Genomic DNA, 26,675 nt, shown 5'->3' on the forward strand with positions numbered 1-26,675 from the left:
CAGGGGAAGATCAGTGGCTGTGAGGCTCATTTTTAGTTTTTACACCTTTACTGTTAAGAATTAGAAAGAAGTCACAGATTGTTGTGGTTTTAAGGTTTCTTGGTTCAAGGAGGAATAGTAGAAATCAAGAGAAGATTCATTCCCTCCTGAAGCATGTGAAAAGGGTGTTGCATTCTGTGTGTTTCATCAGGCACTGTAAAGTCATCACTGTTCAGAGTTCAGATTGCTGGCACTGCTATGAAGAAGGAGATTTTAAGCCAGCGCTACACAAGTGGCCTGTGCTGGGCTGGATCCAGATTTGCAAGTTCATTTTGCCTCTCCATGAAAAAGACAGTAGTTTTCAGCATTTTTACTCTTTTCTTTGGAACAGCTGTAGTGTGCCAAACTCCCACCTGGAGTGGCCACACTTCTATTGAATGTTTCTATTGAATAGGTCTCAGTAAGAAATGGAGGATGTTGATCAATCTATTCAGTTATCTTGAGAATACTTAGTAGTCCTGGCTTAGCTGGCAATCCAGAGTAGGGAACTCTGACCTGTGGCAATACTGTGGTCATATTTTACAGGTGATGGGGATCTGGATGTAATCTGGAGCATGTGCAGTAGTGGAAATTGTTCATAAAGCCCAGCTTTTCTCTTCCCCTTGCAAAGCAGTTCTGATGGGGTAGCACAGCCGATGTACGGTATCAGCATTGCAGGTTTGGGAGTCCTCAGCTCAAACTCCTGGTAAAGCTTAAAACTTAGAGAAAACTTTTTTAAGAACAAATGTCTTGGCACAGATCTATCAGCTGTAGAACTAAAAGTAAACTAAGCTGAAGTCCCCATTTCACAGAGTTTATCAGTTGTAGCTGTTTTGTGTGCCCCGTAATAGCAAGTTTCATGTGTACTCCTTGAGAGCCACGTGAGCCATGAAGTCACTCAGTGTTTCCTAGATAAACTGCAGTGCATGAACTGCAGTGGCCTCCCTTTGAGCCCCACTTAACTAGGGTCTGGCTGTGCTGTGAACTTCACTGTGAATAAGTTTCTTACTGGCAGAGGTTTTCTTTGTCTTCTTTGACTCCAGCTGAGAAAAGACTGGAGGGTGGTTGTACTGCTTGGCTTGTTGTCATGAATAACCCCTCTTTCAGCAGAAACAGGGGAAATTAGAAGGATGGGCTAATATCTTTTTTTATTGGCTGATGTGTGTGTCTTTAATCTGTACTTCTGACAATATTGGATATTCTCATCTGTCTGGTTTGATCGTTTCCAAGATGTAAAGGGTGTTGTCAGGAAAGAAAAAATGTCCATGATTGTCTTCATACATAGTCGTTTCCTCTGGGAGTTGGTTGCACTTCACCAAGTGCCTTGTGGAGATGGGAGCATAAAACCTTGGTGACCCTTTTTGTTTTTAGCCATAAATAATGCTTGTTTAAACACTGAAAGACAAGGAAACCTCTTGAAGGTCCCAAAAGATTCCATTTGCTTTTGGGCTCATTTATAAGCTAGTTTATAAGCCATGTTGCCTTGTTTATTACAAGCTGTGTTGCTGGTCATGGACTCCCTGAAGGAGAGAGGAGCAGGTGATCTGCAGCTCTTTACATGGTTTGTTTTCTGAACTTTTTTGTTCACCCCTTTGTTCTGCCCACAAAGCTCCTGATATGCCTTTGGCACCACCACCATGGTTTTGAAGGTGTCTGGACAAAGAGCCTGTTGGTCATCATCCTGCACTGTCTGCTGGAAGTGTGACAAGGGCAACTCCCTCCAGAGTTGGCAGTCATGTCCCCTGGATGCCTTGGGTGTTTCTAGGTACTCTCCATCCCACAGCTGAACTCTCCCAGACTGGTCATGCACCTACCTCAGCTTTCCTTTTCCCTCTGGAAGTTCAGTGCCAGCTTTCCAAGCATGGTTAATGACACAGATTGGTCTGTAGCTAGAGAAGTGGGGTGCCCTTGCCAAGAGTTTGGTGGTGGCAACCTGAGAGTCTACGGAGGCCCCCTTGGGGAGGGGGGTGCGTTTCTGTGTCATGATTGCCACCTGGTGGTCACCAGCGTGACACTGTCCCCTCCAAAGGCCACCCTGTCACCCCGATTATGCTGGGAAGGAGTGAGGAGGAACTCATGGCTCCAGGTCATGCTGACCATGCCCTGAGTTGAGCTGCTTGTGCTCCCTCCTGCGTGTGAAGTGATTTTACCTTGGCAGTGAAATGCCATATAACTGTACCTGCTTCAGGTAACAGGTAAAGCAAATTAGCTCCAAAACATTTTCCTTTTCCAGATAAATATTACAAGTGCTGCCACGTACTGTTATTTTCTGGGGACCTTTTTCAGTGCTGGTGTCCAGGGTTGTTTGGAGTATTAATCCAGACATCTCTGCACTTTTGCAGATGTTTAAGGTGGAATTTTTTTGTCCCTGCATGTGATGATGGATGACACTATTGAAAAAAAACTACTAATAGAAAAGCATGGAATTACTGACTCCCTCTGTGTCACATGGGACTTGTGGCCATTCCAGCTCAGGGTCTTAGATATTGGTCTGTCAAGGTGACAAGATTTGTTCCAGTTTTTGCAATAAAATGTTGTAGGGTTTTATTTCACTTGCTGCTGTTTCCAAAGCCATCTGAGTGCCTCGAGTTCTTTTCATCTCTGGCATTTTATTCTGTTTTTTTTAAAGTTCAAAAATGTATTTTGTGTGAGAGGAAATAACAAGATACCTTGGGTAGTTTGCTGTAAGGCTCAAGGGAAGGTCCGATCCCCTCAACAGAGCAGTGTAGCTCTGTTGAAAAAACACCTTCTTGCAGATGGGAGTGTCCCTCAATAAAGCTTTGTTCCCTTGGCACAACTAATTACCGTTTGGGATGGCCCCATCTGTGTTGGGAGCACCAACACAGGCTGCTCTTGTGCTCCCATGGGACGTGGCCTGGCAGCTCCGTGATGTGGAGCAAGGCTGGACTGTGCTCTCAGGTGCTGGGGTTCCGTGACACAGCTCTCTGTCCCTCAGTTGCTCAGCCCTGCATCCCTGTCACTGTCTCCACTGGCACCTGTGGCCTTCATCGAGACTGTGCAGCTCTGTCTGTGAGCTCCAGGCCCTTGCCAATGGGAGCACCCAGATGGAGCTTCTTTGCTGTCACCTCTCCTGTACAAACTTTCTTAAGGAATGGTGGCTTATGTATGGGATGTTCTCCTGCTGCTGAAAGAAACCCTCTGTGCACAATGACTGTGGACAAGTCTGCTCCAGGAGAAACTGAGCAAGGGTATGAAGTTTCCAATGGAAGTTATTCACTCCTATTTGGGAGCCTGCCTGGCCTTTCAAAGGAAACAAGCCTTAGGTAATCCTGCTTTGTCTTTTTGGAGAGTCCTTATCATATAACCTTAGAACACACTGGCCAGTTTCAGCTCCGTGGAGTTGAAGGGTATTGGAGAGAGCTCAAATGTTCCTAGAAATGGGTGGCTGAACAGGTGTGATCACTTCCCTCATGAGGGGGAAGATGGCAGCATGAGGGTGGCTCTGCCCCAGGTGTACATCCATGGCAGGTTAGACTCTGGTGAGTGGGCACCTTCAGTGATCTTGCCGCTATGGCTGATTTGGAGAAATACCCTGTTCTGCCCCAACCACGGCAGGTTCCAGGCAGTGCACTCTACCGCCACGTCTGACATCAATCCAAGGGTATTCAAAGAATTCAAGGTAATGCTCCCCCATCAGCGTCACAGAAAAGAAATGTTTACGTCTGTAACCATTGTAACTTTGTTTTACCTTTTGACATTTAAAAGAAAAGAGGTACACGCAAGCCCAGGGTATCACAGACACCCTGACTCCCTGGGAGTGAACGTCTGGGCCCGGTGCCTCTGGTTGTTTATAAGCCTCTTGAACTATTCTTGCTACCCTTGGTGGCCGCAGAGCCCCAGGACTGATTTTGCAGCCTGGCTGTTACTCCGGGGCCTTTGGTGATCCTATATGCATTACCTTTGATCACATGCTGTCCTGTCAGATTTTGCTCTGATGCAAGTCATCATGCCTGTGTGACTGTAACATGGCCCCAATTAAAGTCAGTTATACACTTTTTATTTCAAGGTACTTGGGAAATGTTCCCTGGAACACTGTAAATCAAATGTTAATTACTATTAAAAAAATATTAGTCCTATATCAAACCTCTGGGTAAACCCCTTATGGTTTGTAATCTAATTTCAGTAAACGGATCAAGAGAAACATGGGTTTCAAGAGCAAGCTGGAAAGCACTCTGGCATTCAGAGGTGCTTTCCATGGCTTGTCCTGCAGATGTCCAGCCGCCCTCCCGGTGCACTTCCAAGATCTGCCCTGCCAAGAGAAAGGACACCTAAGACTCAAATTCTTGTCATTTCTGCTGGGTAGAGCAATGTGTCCTCTCTTTTCCTGTTTTGTTTTTTCCATCCTTGGTGGTGCTGGTGGGCCTGCGGACCCACAGGCTCATCCTTGCTCAGTCCCAGCTCCGCACCAGACATTGAAAATGAAGTGGTGATTTCTCTGGTTTATTGTTAACTGCTGAGAGAGAGGGAGATAAAACTGATGCCTCATTTATTTACATTAAAATAAGGATTAGACTGGGACCCAGCTGCAGGAACAGACAACTCAGCCACGATGCCAAATGTGCACGTATTTCTGCCATACAGTTTGTACATAAAATTGAAACAATACAGGGAAATATCTTTTATCCTTGTTTTCATTTTTATTTTAAAGCTAGACGATGTGAACTCTACAATTTACCACACCATGAAGCAAGCAATCGTTTCCAGCATATTACACAATGTGACAGGTTTATTACACAGCCCTTCCCGTTGTGAAGAAAGAGCTTTGCTCCCATAAAGAAGATGGGCTCGCTTGTGCTGAGAGTTTGGGGTTTGTTCTGTGGGTTTATGGCACATTTGAAGCCTTGAGACTGTCTTGCTTGTCCAAATAACAAGTGCACTGTTTTGGCCCCAATTTAGGAAAGTAATTAGTGTCTGTTCTCACTCGTTGGAATTAAAGCAGAAGGATCAATATAATGATTGTGTATTTTATGCAGTGGAAAAACACTTATTAGAGTGGCTGTTTTTGTGCTGTGTTATTGCCCCTCTCTTTTGTGTCATATTTTGATGGATTCGCCTTAATTTCAGTTGTAATTTTCTTGGGTGAGTAACATTATCTGTATTGACTGTAATGTACATTGGCCTAATGGCAGTATATTAAAAAAAAAAAAAATTAACTGTGTGTACTGTAGAGCAATCTAAAGGTGAGAAAGGGGACAAGGGGAGCCACCATGTGACATGGGTTCTCACAGGATATTTGTAACCAGCTGGAGGGGAAACAAATGTCTTGCTCCTTCAGAGTCTCGGTTTGCACAGTCTCCAGAGCTGAGCCTTGTTTGACACCAGAGCTGTTGGACAGATCCGTGCTGGGCTTTGCACTGGAGCAGATGGAAACTTTCTCCAAGCATAATAGAGCAGCAACCTCATTCACACATGTGCAGAATACTTCATCAAGCACTGGTAGCATGGAGGGGACAATTTCCTCTGTCTGTGACTTGTTTCTAGATCATTGGCCCCTCTACAGTTAGCTCTGGGTTCAGAGGCTTCTGCTTAGCCAGGAGAGGAGGAACAAATGACTGGGGATGCTGAGGTCCTGGAAGGATCTGTGGGCATGTCTGTGTGTGTGACTCCTGCAAGGGAGGCAGTGAGGGTTCTTCACACCTCTGTCTTCACAGGGCATCGGTTTGCCCAGGCAGAGATGTGTATTCCCTGGGATGGAAAGCAGTGTACTGAGCTCCCTGTGGAGCTCTCTGGTATTTAGTGTGAACCTATTCTTCATTTTTGGTAGTAGGGGTGAGTCACCTTTTTCAGTGGTGAGGAGAAGAGGGAGGGTCTCAAGGGAACCAGCCGTGTGTAATGCTAGAGCTCCCTGTGTGGGGGGCTATGCTTTTCTTATCCTGTTGGATGCCTTTTCCTCTAAAATGGGAAACTTTCTTACCTTTGCAAAAACCTAATAACTTAAAACATCTCCTTCAAATGAGGCACACAAAACAGCCTGGTGAGTGTTTTGCCTCTCCAGCAGACACAAGTCATGGTATGCTCTGAATTCCTGCTAAGTCCTCTGCCAAAACTCAGGGAGAAGTGAATGGGTAAAAGCGTGTACTTGAGGGCTCAGCAGCCTCTCTGTGGGGACAGTAACAACATAACAGTAGTAATTACACACTTCAAAAAAACATCCCTTTCTTTCTGCAGGCAGTTGTGCAAAAGTCTTGGGCAGGCCGGAGAGATCGAGCCAGAATCAGAAGGGATCCTGACAGAGTACGGTGTGGATTTCTCTGACTTTTCCCCTGAAGTCCTGGAATGTCTTCCCCAGAACCTGCCCTGGATTATCTCACCAGGAGAGCTGGCCAAAAGAAGAGACTTAAGGTAACAGCAAAAAGCATGGTCTGACGCTCCTTGGGTTGATGCAGGGTTGTGCTGTTTTGTTTTGCTTTCATCACATTTTGTAAAGGCTCTGACTTTATTACATGTACCATGTTATACCTTGGCATAGAAAGCATAGAAAGAAACTACTTTTGAAAGTATTGAAAAACCCAGAAGTTCAGTTATTTGGAGAAGTATTTTGTGAGGCAAAGAGGCTTTTTCTCAAAAGAAGTATTGAAAGTTGAAAATTTGGTGTTTGGCACCTAATCTGAAAGCTTTATGTTTTTATCTGCAATGTATTATGTATTTAGTGGTAGTTTTATAGCAGAGATTTTCTGAATGCCTGGCAGGTCAATGATCTGGGACGTTGTTCCTCTGAGACTTAAGCACAGATAGAGATTGTCCACCTACCTCACATTAGCCATCCCTGCAACTTAGTGATGCTCCCAACCAGCTTTTGGGAACTCCACAGCCTTGTTGAGTGGCAGACATTGACATTGTTGGACTACCCCAAAGATTTGCTGCCCTTCTAAGTGTCAGATTTCAGAGACATCCTTACTAGAAAAGATTGAAAGATCAAAGAAAAACAATTTGTTTAGCACCTCACTTTGCAAAAAAGGATGATGCAGGAAAACAATAAATACATTATTAAGACACAGAGTGTTCTACTTCCACCCTTGCTTATGCTGGGAGCATCCTGTCTCATTTGGCAGATTCATTGCTGTCTTGTGTAATGCTGAGGTGAAGCAGCCCTATGAGGCTGATTCCTCTGGACACTGCATTGGTACAAGCACCTGCATATGTGCAGCAAGCTCCTCTTCCTCTTCATTTGTTGGTGTTACTGGCATGGACATTAGCAATTTGAGCAGATAAGCTGATAAACTGCAGCCATTTGTATCTGTGCCTGCACTCCAGGTGTTACTTTGGACCTTATACTGCTCTGGAGCCTGCAGCCTCCTTACTGTTTCAGCTTTCTGGATTTCCACTGCCATACAGTGGAGTAATTCAGCAGAGAATCACATTCCTGATTGCCTACTGCTAACACTCAGATACCAGATCCAGACTGCAGGCTTCAGGTAGCATTAAAAAAAAAAAAAAGTAGATACTGAATTCTACTGATCAGAAGTCACTGGAAGGTGCTGATTTTTATATTCTTGACTACAGTTCAGTAGCATTCTCTGTTTCTTCTGACCAAGTTCTTTTAAGTGAATAAAGAGCTTGACTTGTCTCCAGTCAGACAGCCAGTTTTGGAAATAAATTCCAAGTGCATTTCTTGCTTTTATTGCTGAATTATTACACTGGGACTTATCAAGGTGATAACAGTTTTGCAGTTAAGCCATTTAAATCCCTCTCTGCCCCTTCCTGACCACAGTGCACACTACAAAGTAGATTTCCTTTTGATCCTCTCAAATATAAACATTTAACAGTCAAAATTTTTAAGACAATTATTTGAGCTTAATTTACTAATCCTTTTAATGTCAACTGCCACACTGCTGACTAACCAGTCTGTGGTCTAAACACATATGGAGATAACATGAGACTTCTGGTTATGGAAAACAGATGAGTCTTCCTTGTTGTTTCCTCACAGAAAAGGGTTTACCTACCCAGAAAAACGATGAGTTCTATTATTAAATGCAGTGTGAATTGTAGGTAGGTGGAGTCAGGCAGTTGGAGTCCTGGCTGCCATGTCTGATGGGTGAGACCAGAAGACCTTGAGAGACTGTTTTTGACAAGTCCCAAGGTAGCTTGGCCTGAACTTGGTATTAGATATCAGCTTTCATGTTGTCAGCAACAAGTGTGCTATGGTCTGCAGTGTCCTACAAAGGGCCAGTACACACGGCCCAGGATGGCATCCAGAGGAACACACCTGAACCTGGGTCGCTGTTCTGGGTACACACCTGAGTTATGCCTTGTTTTCCAGGGGATCTCACACACCTGCCTCTGTGAGTGCCCATCTTTGCTGTACTTTGTGCATGGTGATCTGTCAGGCTTCCCAGATTACTGTACAGTAGTCTGAGAGTATGATATGAAATAAATCACAGTGAAATAAAAAAGCATATTTTCTCCTAAAACAGCCATGTTAACACTTCTAAATAGCTCATCCTAATTCAGTTTACATATTGCTTGCTTGACTAGAGTAAACACATGTTAGAGTTTAGCTTAATGCACTTTCACCTCTAGTAAATCCTCTGCAGTTCTGTAACATAGGGCTGTAAATTTTCTAGTGTCATGCATAAAAGTTGTGGGATTTGGAACTGAGACCCAAAAAATGTCTTGTATTTTCATGTGTTTCCTCCTCCTGAGATAACTTTTCCTTGTTTCCTTTCATCTTGGGAAATGACCCTTTCTTCCTCAAAAGGCAGTTTGTGTGTTCTGCTGACCAGTGTCCCAGGTGTGGTCGGGGAGTCAGAGAGAGGGGCTCTGCACCGGAGGCATTTGTGAGTGTGGTGATAGATGAAAGTGAGACAATGTGTTTCACCAAGCTGCTGAGGCTGGGCAAGAGGGAAGGACATTTTATCCATGCCATCTTGTAAATATGTTCCTTGATCTTCCCACAAGTCTTTCAGTTTTACAGGAAGCCTGTTCTTGCCATGCATATTCTGTTTGGATAGCAACTGTGATCTCACCTACACAGCCTGTGTAGAATTGCTTCCAAGAGATCTTTTTTTTCCCTCATTTCTCCAGTAATAGCTCACAAAGAAAGGTTTCCATAATATTTCAGTATTACTTAAGGCAGAAAAGATCCAAACCTTGTGGATGGCTTTGAAATGATTTAGCTGGCTTAACACTCTGCTCTGCCACTTTTGCACAGTTTTGCCATGGACATCTGTTTTTCACCTGCATGGGTTTATTTGTAAAATTAGACAAGTATTTCACAGGCATTCCTAGCTTACTTTTTTCTAAAGAGCACCCAAAACTTTTAATGAAAAGCACTAGGCAAGTATTAGGTGTTGGCATTGCATCCTGCAGTTGCATTTTACAGAGCATGAAGGTTCACGAAGTATCAGAATGTGTGGTTGAGAAAACTTCTCTTCCAGAGACTTTAAATATGATAATAGAGATAGGTCCGGAGTTCTCATTTTATTATTCAGGTTGACTGGAATTGGTATTTGTTTCATTAGAAGTTTGAGAAGTGTTTGGTTTCTGCTTTTAGGGAAACATTGGAGGATTAATGTCATAGAGACAAATGTTGATGGGTGCAAAGTTTCAACCATTTTCCGGTCTTTTCCAGTGTTACAACATGTAATTTTAATTTCCTTGTTTGCTTTGGGACAAAATGTAGCTCCTGAAGAAAAGAGGGGTGAGGGCAAAGAAGGAAATACAAATTTCAGAGGTGGGTGCAGGAGATGGGGGCGGGGGGAGGAGGAGGCCATTTGAAGAGGTGTAGCCAGGAATCTAAGAAACCCCAGAGCTATTTCTAAGACTCATTCCAAATGTTTCTAATTTCATTCATATCTTTTTGTTTCCTTTACTGCTTAACTGGGACAAGAAACTAAAGCCAGGAAAGTCCAATCATAGTGGGAAACAAAAACCTAAATATTGGAGAGAGAAAAAAGGCCGTTCTTTGCAAAGCAGTTCTGCCTTTTCCTTGTCTCCCATTGTTGGTGTTACTGTGGAAAATGTATAACATCACTTTTTTGGAAAGTGTTAGAACCTGTTCAAGTAGAGATGGTTTATATAGTCTTAACATGGAAGAACTAGAGGATATCTATTTCTTTACCATTTGCCTAATAATAAGTGAGCCTGTTGACCTCCGCTGGACTATTACAAATGTGAAACTTGGCACTCAAAATTGCTTGCTCTAAATTTTCCAGTTGCTTTCTCTTTTTCCATTTGATGTCATCCTGCCAACTAGTGATTTTATTATTATAAACAGGACATTGTATTCACTTTTAAGAAGAAATATGAAGCTGAAGGTAAAATTACAAACTGCAGTTTCTCAGCTGGCAAAATACAAAACAATAAGCTAAAAATACTGAGCAGAGAAAGGGTGCTGTGGCAGGGAACTCTGAAATATCTACAAGATGGATGTGTTCTGAGGAGCAGAAACTGACTTCAGCTGAGCAGGGCTAAACTCCTGAGAATCATCAGATTGTTCAGCTTGCAAGGCACCTCTAGAGATCATCTGCTCCAACCCCATTGTTCAAAGCAGGGTTAGCTAGACCAGGCTGCTCAGGGCTGTGCCCATTAGGGGTTTGGGTAGCTCCAAAGAGAAAGTTTCCACAACCCCTCTGAGGACCATGTTCTGGGGTTCAGAAAAATGTGTGCTTTTAACCTTCAAATAGATTCTCTTGTGTTTTGTGCCCATTGTCTCTTGTCCTGTTGGATACCACTGGAAATTGTCCTGCTGGTTTTTTTACTCCTTACATCAGATGTATTTTCACATTGCAAAGATCTCATTGCCTGAGCCTTCTCTTCTCAAAGCTGAACAGTCACAGCTTCTCAGCCTTTCCTTGTAGGCTGGGTGTTCTGATTCCTTAATCACCACCAAGGCCCTTCAGCAAACTTGCACCAGTGTGTTGATATCTCCCTGGTGCTGGAGAGCCCAGAACTGGACACAGCACTCAAATTGTGGTCTCACCAGTGCCAAGCAGAGGGGAAGGATTGAAGGAATGCATCCTTTGGCCTTCTGGCAACACTCTTCCTAACGCAGCCCCGGAGTCTCTTGGCTGCCTTTGCTACAGTGACATATTGTTGGTCCATGTTTAACTTGTCCATCAGGACATCCTTTTCTGTTAAGCTGCTTTCCAGCTGGTTCTTCCCCAGTCTGTACTGGTGCACAAGGTTATTCCTCCCCATGTGCAGGTCTCTGTTTTTCCCTTTGAGCTTCATGAGATTCCCATCAGACCATTTCTCTGCCAAGGCCCCCCTGAATGGCAGTGTGACCGGCTGTTCCTCCCACAAGGCTAAAAGGGCAGCAGGCTGGGGAACAGCCAGGGTCCACTGCATTGGCAGGAGACAACTAATGCTCACTTGCTTCCCTTGCAGGGCAGAGTTGCTGAACTTTGCTCTTGGAGGCAAATGAATGCATTGAAGCCTTCAGTTCAAATTTGCATCTCATTGTATTTCAGCATGTGACCTCAATTGCAACTGATCCAAGTTGTTGAAGGCCAAATTTGTAATTTTGGCTGCCCCTTCAGAAATGCGGCATCCTTCCTTTGGTTGATAAGGGAAGAAGAGCAGAGGTGCTCTGCTGTGTCCCTCTGCCCACTGGGGAGCGAAGCTCTGCAGCACTATTGGTACCTGCACTGCAGCTCTACTTTCCATTTATTTCTTTCTTGAGCAGTGTTACAGCTGGTAACAGGGATTAGCACTGTGTATAGTAAGGGTTTGACAGCATGGTTTTTGCTGTAGATGCCCAAGGAAATTATTGGCTGATAAAATTAGAGGTGATGGTAAAAATGGCCTTGAACTGTGCAAGGGGTGTTGGAGGAAAGCAGTCAGCCTCCGAGACAGATGTCTTTCCAAGGCAGGTGGACAACTTTAGTTAGAAAGGAGTGCAGGGCAGATAAAACATTGTTAAACAGCTTGTTTCCTGGAGATTTTCCACTACAAAAAGCTAGTGTTAAGTAGAGCAAGTCTTAGTCAGCTATAATAGGATATGTAAAAATGCTCTGGTTTCTGATGGAAACTGAGAAATGACTTGTTTAGCAAATGTATAAGCAACATTGCTACAGAACTGACTGTTATCTTGGAGTGGAATGGAGACATGAAGAGGGCCAGATTATGATCTGTGTTCTCTCACTGAGCTGTTCTGTGACTAATTAAATATTCTCCATAGAGTGATGCATCGGATTAGATACACAGGTGGCATACAAAGGATTACTCAGTGGTGTCTAAGCAAATCAGATCCAGTTCCTCCATAATAGGGTTGATTCCAGAACTTGGTGATGTTGGCTGTACCTGCTCTGGGTACTTCTGCTCTCCAGGCAGTCTGGGCAACTGTACCATTCTTGGACTGATGAGGAGAGCTCATGTTAGCTCCATTCTCTGCCACTAGCTGAGTAAATAAAACTCTTGAGTAAGTATGCTCAAGGTGCTGTTGCCCAGTGATGTGATTCAGCTCCTTGCTTCTGGTTGGCTTCTTTTGGTCCTCTTCTCTGTTTTCATAACATTTTCTACTACAGTGTATCTACTGCAATTGTGGTGACCCTGTTTTGTACAAAATGAGGCATGGTCTGTGCTCTCAGATGCTGTTACCAGTGCCTGGTATACATAGACACAAGGCAACTTCACCTGTGTTTTTCCTTATAGGAAGATGCATGTGATCATTGGAAGTGCAGCTTCAAGCAGAATTGGTGGTGTGTGGTTGGATAGGATTATTGCTTTCTGATCTTGTAGGCCATCACACCTAACCTTGCTTTGTTAGAAATCTGTTTAGTTGTGGAAAACAGTAATAACTTTTGCACCTAGGTTGTTATACATACATTCTTGTTCTTGCCAGGATACCTATTTTATGGAGAGAAGTGGAGGGAATAACAGAAGGAGATGAGGATAAAATCTTAAGTAAGTTTGACAGTGTCCCTGTTTCTTGCTAGATTCCACTGGATCTCAAGGTGGGGTTTTGATGAGCAGAGGAACATGCTATATCCTCTCATATTTATATATGTTAAGTGGTGCAGTTCAGGTGTGCCAAATATTGCCTCTTTACTTGATATCACAGTGCTTTGCTGGTGCCCTGCTCTCACTACAGGTCAGATATCACAGGGTGGACAAGAGATGAAGTCCTAGTGTCAACCCAGGTATTTGTCTCTGATGCTGTAGGTGAAGAAACCCAGAACTACTCCAGTCAGTGAGGTGGTGTATCCCTGCCTGTGGTATTTCAGGGCTGATCACTAGGACAGGCTGGTCATTACAAGGAACAGTATTTTACTCGTGGTTCCACTCTGGTGGAGTGATCTGAAGCATGCTTTAACCTGTCCATCTGTCCCACTTTTTGGGTGATTGGATCTTTGCTACCAGGTTATTCTCAGCTCATTCCATAAAAAAACCCAACAATCCATAAATCATAACAGAGATGGCCCAAATGCAAGTGTATGAGGCAGAGCTGTCCTGCAGATATCACAGCATGGATTAGAAGTGGGACAGTCTGGAAAAGACTAGCAAATATATTCTGGGAGATAAGGGATTGATTTACAAGGAAGGATTAACTGTTCAATGTGTATCTGCCAACACCGAAACTGGAAGTTTGTGAAAGATATAGTAGTTGATAGTTAAAAATATGTGGACCAAGAAAATGAAAAAATGAGAATCATTTATGATGGTGGGAGGATAGAAAGGGGTGTTATGAGGACAAGGTAAAACAAAGAGGAAACCTTTCCTGTCCAACCCAAAATAGACTTTAGTGTAGACTGCTAAAGAAGGGGCTGGAAACTCCGTCACTAAAGATGCTTGATACCACGCAGGAGAAAGTCCTTGCAAATGTATTGTCATGAGTAGCCTGGCTCTGACCTATGGGGGCTGGATGACCTAATGTCTCTTCCATTTCCAGCCCTGTGCATCTATGATTAAAGTAGTTTATATAATCCAAGTGCATTTTCAATTACACTCTGCCTTCTTGCGTGGGATAGTGGTGGTGCTCAGAACTCATTATATTTGTGGCACAATTACAGCATGACTTGTAGGAAATACTGCTGGTACTTGGCCTCCCAGAGACTCTGATCTTGTTTATAAATATATGTTGGCTTTTCATAGGTACATTATAAGACTGCAGTGCTCTTTTTTTCTGTCTTCCCCCTTACTTGGAGGCCATAAATATGGAGGAAATAATAGAAGGATAAATAGAAGGAGTAATTGATTCTGGTTCGGCAACCCAGTGAGCAGTCCCTGGTGAAAATGTAAAAGTTTATTGTTGTAGATGTGTAATACACCAGGAGTCATTGTCAGCTGCTCTCTTGGACTGAGGTCTGTTTTCTGAACCAGAACAGGACATTAGCTAAAACAATAACACAGAGAAATTAAAAAGAATAGTACTGGTTTGAAGTTGGACTTCCAATGCATTTTGTGCTCTGCTGGATTTTTGTGGGGCTTATATAATGCTCTGTGTTTGGAGGGATTAGTTTTTGCTTCTAATTATTTTATAATTTTGGTTCATTTTGAAATTTATGCACCATGCCAAAAAGACTTTTGTGATGTGTCAAGTATCTTTGTCAGTCTGTTACAGGGCATTCAGAGTGCCATCAGAGATTTGTCAGGGTACTTCTCTTGCAGGCATATTTTTAAAATACATTCCTTTTAAGAGGCTGTCTTGGAAGCAGCCACTCTTAGGTTTTAACTAAAATCTGCCAGCATCAAGTGTGACAAATGTGGTAGACACTACAAGTAATAAATGTCTTTAGGAGTGGGATGTTCAAGTCTCTGAAATGCTCAGGCACTGATTGGTCTCTGAAGTTTCTCTTGAAGAAAGGGTACTTCATCCTCATTTAAGTGATGAATATTGGCGGAACTGGTCCCGTGCTTATTGGCACTTTGTAACAAACCTGCGCCGACACCATGGTCGAGCTGGGTTTACTTGTGATTGAAGAACGAGATTGATTTTTGTGGTTGCCATAACAATTGGATTGTTGTGTGAAAAAATGTTCGTAGCATTCACTGGAGTGAGTTGACAGCTCTAGGATGCCTGTTCCCAAATTAAAACAACTGTTTCCAGCTCTGAGAAATGGTGTCTGCGTAGCTTTTGCAAGATGGAGCTCAGCAGGGTCTTAGAAATGACCTGAAGAGCTTAAAGATTCTAAAAGTGCCTTTGCTATGCTTAATTTTAAAATGCCAGCTTTGAGCTGGAGTTAATAAGGGTAAACCAGGAGGCTGAGCTTTCACTCCCACCAGGCTATTGTATGCATTCACAGAGTGAAGAGAACAGGACAATCTAAGGAGTCCCTAGAAGAATGTAAATGCACTGCAAGTGTCTAGACATGCAGTCACTCGTACTGTAAATGTCTTAGCACTGACATGCTCAAGTTTAAAGAAGGCTTGTGCTGCCGAAACTTTAATAAACAAAATGATGGTCATTCCTATTTCACCTCCCGCTGAAGCAGTCTGGCCTTTGGAAATGGGCTGATTTGAATCTGCAAAGGATTCAACTTGGTGCTTCAGGGTCTTTGGATGGCTGGAGGGACTGTGGGCCTTGACGACTGAGCCTGGGGCAGGGCAGGATGTCAGTGTGTAGCTATTGAGCTGCTTGAATCTTGAATGCTGGAATTCACAGGCAGCAGGTTTCAGCCACCTTCAGGCTTCTGGTGTGTTCTTTGTTCTCTTTTTTAGTTGTTTTAGATGTGTTGGTCTTCATGAATGTCCAGTGAATGTCCCAGGAGACTGCTTCGATCTGAAAGTTGCCCATGGGAGGGGAGTCAGAATGGGGAGGTAAATAAGGTAATTAAGTTCAGGTGCCTTAGTTCTATCAGCTTCCTGAGACAGGGAAGTGGAGAGGGAGGTGCTAATCTCTTCTCTCCAGTGACAGGACATGTGGGAATGGTTCAAAGCTGCAGCAGGGGAAGTTTAGGCTGGATATTAATAAGCATTTCTTTACCAAGAAGGTGGTCAAACACTGTAACAGGTCTCCTAGAGAGGTGGTCAGTGCCCCAGCCCTGTCAGTGTTTAAGAGGCATCTGGACAAAGCCCTTAACTACAACATGCTTTTATTTGGTCAGCCCTAAATAGGTCAGGCAGTTGGACCAGATGATTGCTGTTGGTCCTTTCCAACTGAAATAGTTCTATTCCATTTCATTTGGTTCCCTTCCATTTCCTTCCCTTCCAGACCCTGTGTCTGGGATTCCTGTTGAAAGACTGTCAGGGATTCCCTGCTCAGCCCCTTCCTTAGGTGCTCTGATTTTCTTGAGAAGAATCTCTCTCTTTTTCTCTCTTGAGACTTGACAGTCTAAATTCTGCCCACAGCCTCATTCCTGAGCACTCCAAGTTCAGACAGATGCCAAAGTCAGGGCTTCAGCCTGAGTGACTTGAGATGGTGGTGGCTGCTTCGAGGACCAGGAGGAGTGGTGATCTGCATTACACAGGAGCATGGACATGGTTTGGCTGCCAGCTGACTTGTGCTTGTGGTGCCTGGGGTGAAATTCCTCCCATGCTCTGGTTCCTGAATAGCTGGGTCATACTTTGCTTCTTTAGGACTCTGCCTCCCATGAAAGGTTACATCAGCTGGTAAGGACATCTAGCTTCATGAAGGGTTTTCTGATGCTCTAGTGGGTACATGCAGTTCTCTGGACTGGTATTTCATGGTTGTTGGCATTTATTAGTGGTGAAAATCTGGGCTACAAACATCCTCTGGTGAGTTGACTCATCTGTGTGCTGCTGCTTGGGAAGATCGAGTTGCAAAGGAGGATCTGTGGGGGTGCTGCTTTGTCTACTGTGTTCAAAACTGGCTCTTCTCTCCAAGCAGCAAGAAAATTGCAGTTAACACCCAAGTTTTGCAACTGGTCATGCCAGAAACCTTGCCTCTAATAATCCTGAGCCCATGGCTTACCATTGCAATGCTTCATCCCAATGTAGGTAGCCTCCCCCTTGAGCAAAGAGTGAACCCTGACCACTGGGATTTATCATCTCCTGGTGTTGCAAGTGTTTGTATTTTATGGTTAAACTAACTGATATGTTTAATTCTGAACAGTTTAACTGGCAAAAATGAATATATTGTGGCAATCTTTGGGGCACCACCTGTACAGTGTTTTCTCTGCTGATTCTTGTGAATACCTTAGCATAGATGTATACATAGATGTATGTATTTGCACAAAGTAAAACAAACTGCTGTTGCAGTCCTGTGATCTGTGAACATTTTAATTACCATGAGTGTAATTCCAGCTCACCAACAAACTACTTATCTTACCTCTACTGCTGCACTAGCCATTTATTATAGGTCCTGTTAAAGGTAAAATGACTAACTGCTCTGCAGACATGCTTGTCTGCTTTAATTAGTCTTCCTGAAGCTGTGCAAAGAGCAACTGCACTTAATTAGCTTTCCTTAAATTAGGATTGATATACCAGCCTGTATAGGTTGACACTGTCATTACTGTGTAATAAACTAAGTGCTCTTTCTGTAATATTTTTTCCCCCAGGTGGTTGATTTGCAAGATGAGAGCAAAGCTCAGACAGATCCAGCTTTAGTAGTGCCCTTGTCACTGCCTTGGAGCTAGAGGTGGCTTGGCCAGTGCTGCTGGGGGCTGGCAGGGTCTGGTCAGTGTGGGTGGCTCCTGCTTTCCTGACTCTTGCTTTCAAGTCCACCGAGGTCAGGGTGAGTCGTTCCCCCAATCCTCCCAAAGTCTTGCAGGCATTGCCTTGCTCTGGCGCTCAAAACCTCTAAAATAAGGAGAAGGGAGGAAAGATTTTGTTCTTCCATCGGTGGAAACTCCATGCCAGAGCAAGTTCACCTCTACAAACCTGCATTGAACATCTGTTTTACATGAAGAGGGTCCTGTAAAAAATGGAAGTTTCCACAATGAAATGTTTGGGGGTTTTTTTGACCAGTGCTGGTTCTTAAAGGCACATACTTATCTCCAGTCCTTTCCAGCATGAAGACCAGAAAATCTCTTAATTCTTTGTGTCTCTATCTCTTAAACCATTTTCTTTTAACCAAATTGTGTGTATGTTGGAACAAGTGGACTTAGACCATCTCATTACTTTTACAAAGTATGTTTTGACAATTTGAAGTCAATAAACCAGATTTTTTTTAGGTGTGATGACAATGAGAGATGCTTCCTTTGAGGCCTTGAAAGAAGGGAGAGAGGGTGATGATCAAGCTCCTTAACCCACAAGGTCACCTTGGTGGCCCTGCAGAAGCTGGAGACACTGCTGATTTGTGTATACCTGTAGTCAGTCAATGCGCATCTATGTGCATGTAGCTGTGGATTTAAGTAACATCTTTGTCAGCAGGTGCATGAAACATTCTGTCCCTTGTTGTTTAATCAAAAAACTTGCTGCAGGCTGGTCTTGTTACTGGATCCCTTGTGCCACAGCCTTTGGGGCATTGCACAGCCAGACAGTGTGGTCAGGGCAGGAATCTGAACAACTTCTTCCTCTTCACAGGGCAGATTTGCCACATAGCTGAGAGCAGTGTTGTTTCTTCACCCAGATGGTTTTTGTCAGATGCCTCCAGGGTCCTCCCAGAGGTGTGGGCAGGGTTGGCTGGTGTAGGTGCCAGGGGAGGGGACAATTTGTAGAGCAGCGGGCAGGCTGTGCTGCCTACACCCAGCCTTTTCTCCCCTTGCTTCCACTGCATTGCCTGATTCTCCAGGATGAGAGACAGCTCTCTGTGGCATCCTGGAGATAAAAGTGATACCACTAGGCCTGGAGGAAAAGCAGGAGGAGATAGCTGAGAACGTGAGACTGTGCCCTGGAGGAGCAAGTGTGCAGAGGGCTGTTCTCAGGCTCAGAGCTGCAGACCCATCACTCCATGAATCCCACATGCCAGCCCTTGTTCCAGTGGCCATCTGAAACTTCTTCAGTAATAAAAACTGGAAACCAGAAATATAATTAATCACACTTAATAATGTTGTTACTGGTGAGCCAAATTCACTCAGAAACTTTCATCTAGGTGTAGGCCTGTGTGCCAGGATTATCTCACTGCTGTGGACTTGGAGGTCTGCTTTGAGGTTGGCTTCTCTTGTTCCATTGACTACCTGGCCATCGGCTCTGCAACACTGCTGCAGTATCCTTATGCCAAGGAGTATCATTCCATGTTTTACTTGCTCAGTGACTTTCTTACCTCACCTTCCAGTCTGTGCCCAGAATAAACTGCCTGTGACAAGCTACAAGTCCAAGTCCCTCGAATAGTTCTAAAGGTGAAGCAGATCTGAGCCTGGTGGTTAAACATACCCGAGCTGGTGCAAAATGCTAAATCAGAATTTGGACCCCACTTCAGCTTTGCATCTGTGAGTTTATGTATCTCAGATGTCTGCAAGCTGTGTCTGTGCCAACCATTCCTATGCTGAGAGACAGCTCAGAGCCAGCCAGCACATCCCCAAGGGCAGCAGGCTGAGTACAAAGGGAGGCTGGGGCTGGCCCACCAGCCTTACTGGTTTAGACTCTCTGAACTGGGACTACCATTAGCCTCTGCAGTAGACTTGACTGGCCAAACACATCTCAGCAAATCAGCCCCTTAGTCGCTACCACTGTATAAATGTGGCAAAACATTTGGCACCCCTATATTTCTGCTCACTTCTATTTAGGGCACGCTGCAGATATGCACTTTGTTGAAACCAATCTGCTGATTTTTTAGCTGCCTGGAGCTACAATTGGCAATGGGTGGCAGATGCTTGTGGTGGCAAGCCCTGAACATCTGGGATAAGCTCTGTATTCCCCTGACACAGGAGCCCACATTCTCTTTGAAGCAGCTCTTAACCTTTTTTCTTGCTCACTTGCTAGATAAAGCAAGCCATTCATGTCCATTCAGTTGACTCTCTTAAATGAAGTAACTTAAAGATTAACTGGATGTGGCTGGGGGGGGCCCTTTATACCCTGTGCGTTAGTGGGACCTGGTGTAAATTCATGCAGGCTGGCACATGTGCATGTCCCATACTGTTTGTAGTAGAGTAGTGTCTATCTGCATATGCACAGCTCCCTAAAGAGAGCTGCACGATGCCTTGGAGTGGTGTTATCCTGAAATTCCATCCTTAGGTGGAATTTTAAGGAATATGTATTTCTGGAGATAAGGTTGCTTGCAAACCTTTAAAATTTGGTTGATTTCTAGTGCTGGCACCAACAGATCAAAGTCCCAGTGTAGTTGAAAGATTTTATGTCTTCCAGTGTCACAGTCCCTTAATTTGTTTAGATGCATGCAAAGGATCAGAAACTAATGTGCATCTGGGGATTAAGGCAGTTTTGCTATCCAATCTGAAAGCCAGCATATTCCGAAAGATTTTCGAAGTCTCAGAAGTGCTTTACTGATTTTTATGTCTTTGAAAATCTCTATTTAGTGTGCCTGGTGGAATTACATAAATACATGCTGCCAGCTGTCTGACACCAGCAGATACCACCCAGAGCATTTCAGTAATGAAGTGGTAGATCTGCAAAGTTGGGGGTGTTGCTCTCACTGAGAGAGCACCCATACAAAAAGACTAAGACTTTCTAATTCCATGTATACTTGTTCCTTTAAGAATTTGCTGTCATTTTCCCTGTCCCACCTCTCCTACCCCTGAAGTAATACCAGTGGTTATGCTGTAAGAAAAATAGTGTGTGTTCACATTATACATCTCTAGAAGGGAGTTGCCATCGTGATAGGAGTCTTTCTGTGGCAAAGAGAAAAGAAGAAAAGCAGTGGTCTGATCTCTTCTGTGGCAGCCTCAGCCTTATACCATTGTGCTTGGGGATCCTTTAACTAGGGAGGGGCTGAACTTATTCTAAAAGTTAAGATAAAAGCAAAATAAACCAGCAAACCCATTACTTTACTGACCTCATTGCTCTTCAGCTCTGGTCCTGCATTCCTCACAGTGCTTGTGAGAACTCTGCTATAGTCCAGGGGTCTGGGAAAGAAGTTGCTGTAGGACAGCCTGGGTTCAAGGGAGGCCCTGAAGCAGGATTTTAGGGAGTTGTATTTGTTGAGTGCTTCAGATTTTGTGTCTCACTGGTGCCAGGCTCTGCTCTATGAAACATGATGGTTCCTGAGTCAGATGCTTATTTGTCCCATCTGTGTGGCCCTAGACCATATCTGTGGTCCAACTTGGTGTGTTCCCAGTGTTCCTGCCACCCATTGCTACAGGACATACATATGTGAGCCTTCCAGGGCAGGGCTGCATATTCCACGTGCTACCTGCTACAGCACATGCAAAAGGATGTTCAGCTTTTCCTGAGCACCAGGCTGATTTGTAAGATTTAATGAGCTGATTTGGAGCTTGTCCTTTCTATAACCTGCTTTCCTTTTGATGTGTAATTGGCAGTGTAGGTTTTATAAAGTCCTGCAGCTCCTGGGTGTCTTTACTGGGAGCAAAACTCTCACTCAGTTTTGTCACATTCAGCGTGGTTTGTATGTGTTTCAGTGCCTCTGCTCTGTGCTAGCTGTGCTCACGGAGTGTCAGATGGTGTGACATCTACTCTTTGGCATGAGCATGAGGGTTATTTGTGTTCCATTTAACTTTGCAATTAGGAACAATCTATTTTTACTCTAGCTGCAAGGCATCTAGACTTTTTCTTGCTTGTTTCTTTGGAGTGAACTTGATGGGCTAAATTGTTTAGTTTTTGTGGAGGAATATCTGTAATGAAATGAAAGCTACTAAGAGCAAGCAGTTAAACCAAAAAGAAAAATGAAAAGATACCCAAGGAGATTCACTTGTCTAAACCGTTTTTTAAAAAATAGATTGGATTTAGAATTAGGATTAGACTGGAAGATGTTTCAACAGAGTCTTCTGAAAACATGGTTGTTGTGGTCTGGATGTCTCTGATGGGCTCTGTGTTTTGATACCTTCTTCATGACTGCGAGATAAATTTTCCTTTTCTTCTTTTTTTCTTTGGATAGGAAAGAATGCATTTTCACCATCGACCCATCAACTGCCAGAGATCTTGATGATGCTTTGTCCTGTAAACAACTCCCTGACGGTATGAGATATATTTTACAAAATACTTCTGAATACAGTGTTTGTATTCAGCTGTTGACACACTTGTATCTATAATTTGTCCTGAAGTATTCTTTGCCAAATATAAGTAGAGTAATAACCTAGTTCTTCTCCTGTTGGTTTAATTGCTTGTTTTTAGAAATCTTAGAGCAGACGTCTTCAAGCTGCACTCAGTCTTGGTGTCAGAAAATGCAGAGCCATGGTGTTTTGCATAATCAGAGCTGTAATTTGATTTGAGCAGATCTCAGCTGTCTCCTGTCATTATGGGAGTTACAGCTGAATAGCTAATACACCGCTCCTGCAGGCTAAAGTCGAGTGGAACTTTGACCTTGTGTACGCAGTCCATGGGTAAAGGAATCCAGTTTTTTGAAGGTCACTGGCTGAATTGTTTTTTGGTGTTTATGGGATGCTGGGAATTGTCAGATGAGCACAGTGTGCCTTATAAGTTGTGTTTTTCTTCTCATTGCCTTTTGAGCTTTCTCTTCTGCCTTATTTGTCCTTTTACTATGCTGTAAGCCAACAGAACAGAAAGTAAAGCTCTAGAAGCCAAATCTTGATGATTATGACCAAAGGAACTTCTCTCTTGTAAGCTTATTTTGCCATCCAAGCTCTGCTCATTTAGTTTGATAAGATCCAGTAACAGGCTTGGTTAGAAATATTTCTTGATTAGATTAGCCTCTCCACCCCTAATAATGAAGATAAAGTGGTCTTTTTTTTTGGTGTGAGTTTAGTTTTTCTTGCTCTTGCTTATCACCACAATACGATGACATCCAAGACATAATTTCCATTTTTTTGAGTTGATTTCATCCTGTGCAGTGTGGCCAATGAATTGTAATGTCATTTAGACCCAAGTATAGAGTACTATAACAGTGCTATAAAATGGATTAAAAAAGCAGAGGTGAAAGAAAATTTGAGGCCAATAAAATTAATTGTACTGTACAATAGCAGTTTTGAGACATGATTAAGAAAAAATGGCTGTTCTGTTTCACAGAAAATGGAAACAGTCTTCTTGAGAGATCCTAGGCTGAACTCTGTTCTCCCTCTTTCCACTTTGTCATCTGAATTACTGTAGGTTTATGACAGTGTTGTGATCCCACCAGTCTTCAGATCTAAAGTGTTGGAACTCTGGCTTCTGAGCATTTACTGCTCACATACACGTGGGTTTTAGGTGCTGCAGGAGCCTTTCACTGAGCTGGTTTGTGGTGCATACATCTGCACTGTTCTCTTATCCATAAGCCATTTGGAGACAGTGTTCAAAGAAAGTATCAGTGTGAACAAGAATTCTTCACTGCCAGAAAGCCTGCAAAGCCATTGCAGGGCTGTCACTCATGTTTGGGGCTTATGGGTATATGTGGTGATGAAGGATGTGGCTACCCTTGAAGTCTGCCTTGTCTTTCCAACTCGAGCAGAGGAGAAAAGAGGCAGACAAGTGAATGCACCCACTGGTGGCTGTCCCATCCAAAAGCCTTTGGTGACCCCCATGTATCATTTTGCATGAAGCATTAGCTGGGAGCCTGCTTGCAGCAGCCCTTGTGCCAGATCTCTGCCTTTTGACTGGAGCCCTGTGTCCTTCTACAGGCTCGTTTCACCCTGTTCTTCCCTCAATAAGAAGATGCTCTGAGCTGGAGCTTTCTTTAAGAGTGACCTCATCTGTGCCTGTCCTGGGCATCGTGTGCTCAGCCTCTCCTTTCAGCCTGTGATTTGCCGTGAGAGTGGCCACACTCCATCACCACCTCAGCCTTTGGCTAAGGAAATTGAAGTTCACTCTCTGGAAAAGCCACTTTTGATGCTGGTGAATCCCAGGGACCAGGTTTTAAATCAGTGTGGAAAGAACCACCATGGAAATACCTTTTTATTTATTTTGAAGTCTGTGGTGTTTATTCTGAGGAAACCTTGTGGCTCAGAAGGCAGTACAGGCAGGAAAACAAGTTGTGATGGTCTTTGGTGCAGTTATGATACATTCAGGGGGGAGCTGAGGAGTGGAGTGGGAGTGACTGCATCCTTCACACCGACATGGTGGCTGGCTGGCCACCTCAGCCCAGGTCCCTGAGCAGGCAGAGGAAGGAAATCTCAGTGCATCAGAAACCTGTGCATTGGTGTTGGTTTAAAACATGAGAGATCTCTGAGGCAGAGATGCCCAGTCTGGTAGCTGGATTCATCCTCATTTGTAAGGCTCCTGATATCATACAAGGAGATACCTGCAGAGTCTTTATGGTGAAAATGAGTAATAACAGCAACTAGGAACTGTACTGATGGACTGTCATCCTTTATCCTCTCAATGTGCTGCTGTTTGAGGCACAAACTTGATGCAGCATTTCATGGACCTTTTCCTCAGCCTACTGTGGTTTGGTATTGAAATGCTAAAACCCAAAGGTTAAATTTTTAAAATACTTCCTGATCTGAAGAACTCAATTGTAACATTATTTTGCAAGCCTCCTATAAGGGGTATCTGTTTCACATGCAGTTGGCAGTATAAGCTGTATTTTGTGCCCATTTCTAAGGTGTCACCTTAGAGATACAGCTGCAGAGCTTGTTGTCCAAGAGACCAGGTGTTGGGTCCTCAGCCATGGTGTGAGCATCACATAGTCTCTGTTCCTAGCAGGAGAAAGTAACAGAAATGTGTGTATTCATATTACCTGACACACGCTCTTTATTGCAGTCTTTATTTTGCATCCCAATGGGGAATTTAGAGATAGTTCCATCAAACTGTTCCTGGATGGGACTGGGCTCTGTCTAGCTGGGGACGTGCTTCTCTTCAGTTTCTGTCACAGGGGAATTCGGCCTGCAGACCTGCAGCTGGCAAAAAACACCCAGATCCATCTTGTATCACAAGTTCCTGGGACATTTTCTTGCATGCAAATTGAATTTCTGTGGACTTGTTACTTTTTTGTCCTGGTGTGAACTGAGCACCTTGCTCAGTGATTTTCAGTCTGTGGTCCACGGGTTCTTATGTAGGGTACTGTTATAAGTCCATGAAATGTGGCTGGTGAAAGCAGGGGTAGTAAGTCCATCAGCAGATGTAAAATTTTCTAAGATATCTGTACTTTGACTTAAAATTTTTCAGGAATTTGTAAACTTTGACTGGTCCAAAACCAGTGCTGGGAGTCCTTTGGGGTCACTTCTTTGTATTCACTTGCTTGCAAAGCTATGGCTGTTCCCAGCTCTTCAGTGTTCAGGAGAGCCCCTATGGGAACCTCAATCTTGTGCTTAATAGAGACTTTTGACATGTTTTGGAGGTACCTTGTGAACTTTTGGCTCTAAAAGTTGCTATGATAGCTGCAATTATTATGACAAAGAGCTGTTTTAGAAGTTAAGAGCGTGTCCAGGTCTGGCAAGGCTGAATCTCTCATGAGGGCAAAGTTGTGTTAAGAGTTAACACAGCTTTTATTCCAAATGTAAACGTGGTTACAAGAAATTATTATTTTTTCCATCTCTTTTGCCCATATGTAAAACACTTTAAAAAACCCTACCAAAAAATCCCAACGTGAGCAAACCACATATCTTGGCATCCTCATGATGTCAGGAGATCTCTAAAAATCAACAGAGAATGCAGAACCCAATTCAGAATTCTCTGTTGGTGTATAGCACACTGAATTTCTACAAAAAGCACACTCATTGTCCACATTTCTTCTATCAGACAACTAAATCAGGGCATTTCAGAAGATTTTGGAGAATGAAATTGTCTTCAAGCATTCATTGCTAATTTATTAAAGACTGTGACAGCTTCTTTTCCTTGAAGGATCTTAGGCAACAAGCAGAGAAATAAGAAGCTATCTTTGCACCTTTGTGGAGTTTCAAGCCTTCTCAGTGTGATCTTTATCAGACCTGGTCAATGGATGGAGGACTCACCCGTGCTACATCCTCAGTAAAGGATGGAAAGGAATTCTTTTGCCAAAGTAGTTCACAAATCTATCATGAAGAACTACTCAGTAGCAGAGTGTCACTAGCAAAGCATGGGATGGCTGTGGGAAGAGCTGTATTTTTAATGGAGCTCACAGTAAGATATTGCAGCAGTTGGAAACTTTTCCAGGGATATATGTTTTAAGTGGGCCAGTCTGGTTTTGAGAGGATTTTATATTGGAGTCTGTTTCTGATTAACGGCCGTGCTCCTCGTTATTGTTTAATGATAGCAGTAGGGAGGTGAGCTTGCTGTTCACATTTGTGAGTGTATATTTTAAAAGAGATCAGCTCCAATAAAGAAGGAAAATAGGGTTATTTATGTAACAGCTGCAGAAATATGAACAAACTGTACTCCATTTAGATGATTCAGCATGACCTTAGAGTAAAAGATGGCTCTGGCCTGCACCTAGTTTCTACAGCTTTTGTAGAGCTGTTTCAGGGTAGCTTGAGGTTTTAAACAAGTTCATTTCAGTCAATGCTCTTTTGTGATCCTTTCTGCACGTCTTCTAGCAAATTGCTGCAGCCAGGAAGGTGCAGCAGACCCATTCTCGGGTTGTATGGATGTCTAGAAAACAGTTTTCAAGCCTGAATGCTTTCACCCAGGGTGCAGAGGTTAAAGATTTATTCTGGTCTCAGCATGGCAGGTGACCTGCATGTCCCAGTGATACCAGGCACATTTCTCACACTAGCCAAACCCCTTCTGGGAATTACCTTCCCAGTGGTGCTTGTATTTCTGGTAATGTACACTGCTGATGCAGTTGTGTTTGAAGGCTGCTTACTGGTAGGAATAGAAATGGAATTTGGCACATTTCAAGGCAGACAATTCCTTCTAGTGAAAGGTCAGGCCAT

At 43.5% G+C, this 26,675-nt stretch overlaps 1 protein-coding gene across 4 annotated transcripts in view; it reads left to right on the forward strand.

Moving 5' to 3' along the window:
• The window catches only part of DIS3L2 (DIS3 like 3'-5' exoribonuclease 2), a 184,518-nt gene that overhangs the window by 72,366 nt on the left and 85,477 nt on the right, over window positions 1–26,675 (forward strand). For all 4 annotated transcript variants that reach the window (XR_011152723.1, XM_069024458.1, XM_069024459.1 and 1 more), the window contains exons 10-11: window positions 6,208–6,381; window positions 21,830–21,909. Coding sequence is in view for 3 of the 4 variants with exons in the window: in XM_069024458.1 (XP_068880559.1) it covers window positions 6,208–6,381; window positions 21,830–21,909 (254 nt within the window). In the remaining variant the exon portion in view is untranslated. The remainder of the gene's footprint in view (window positions 1–6,207; window positions 6,382–21,829; window positions 21,910–26,675) is intronic.

This window comes from Aphelocoma coerulescens, chromosome 9, assembly GCF_041296385.1.
Source record: "Aphelocoma coerulescens isolate FSJ_1873_10779 chromosome 9, UR_Acoe_1.0, whole genome shotgun sequence".
Lineage (NCBI taxonomy): Eukaryota > Metazoa > Chordata > Aves > Passeriformes > Corvidae > Aphelocoma > Aphelocoma coerulescens.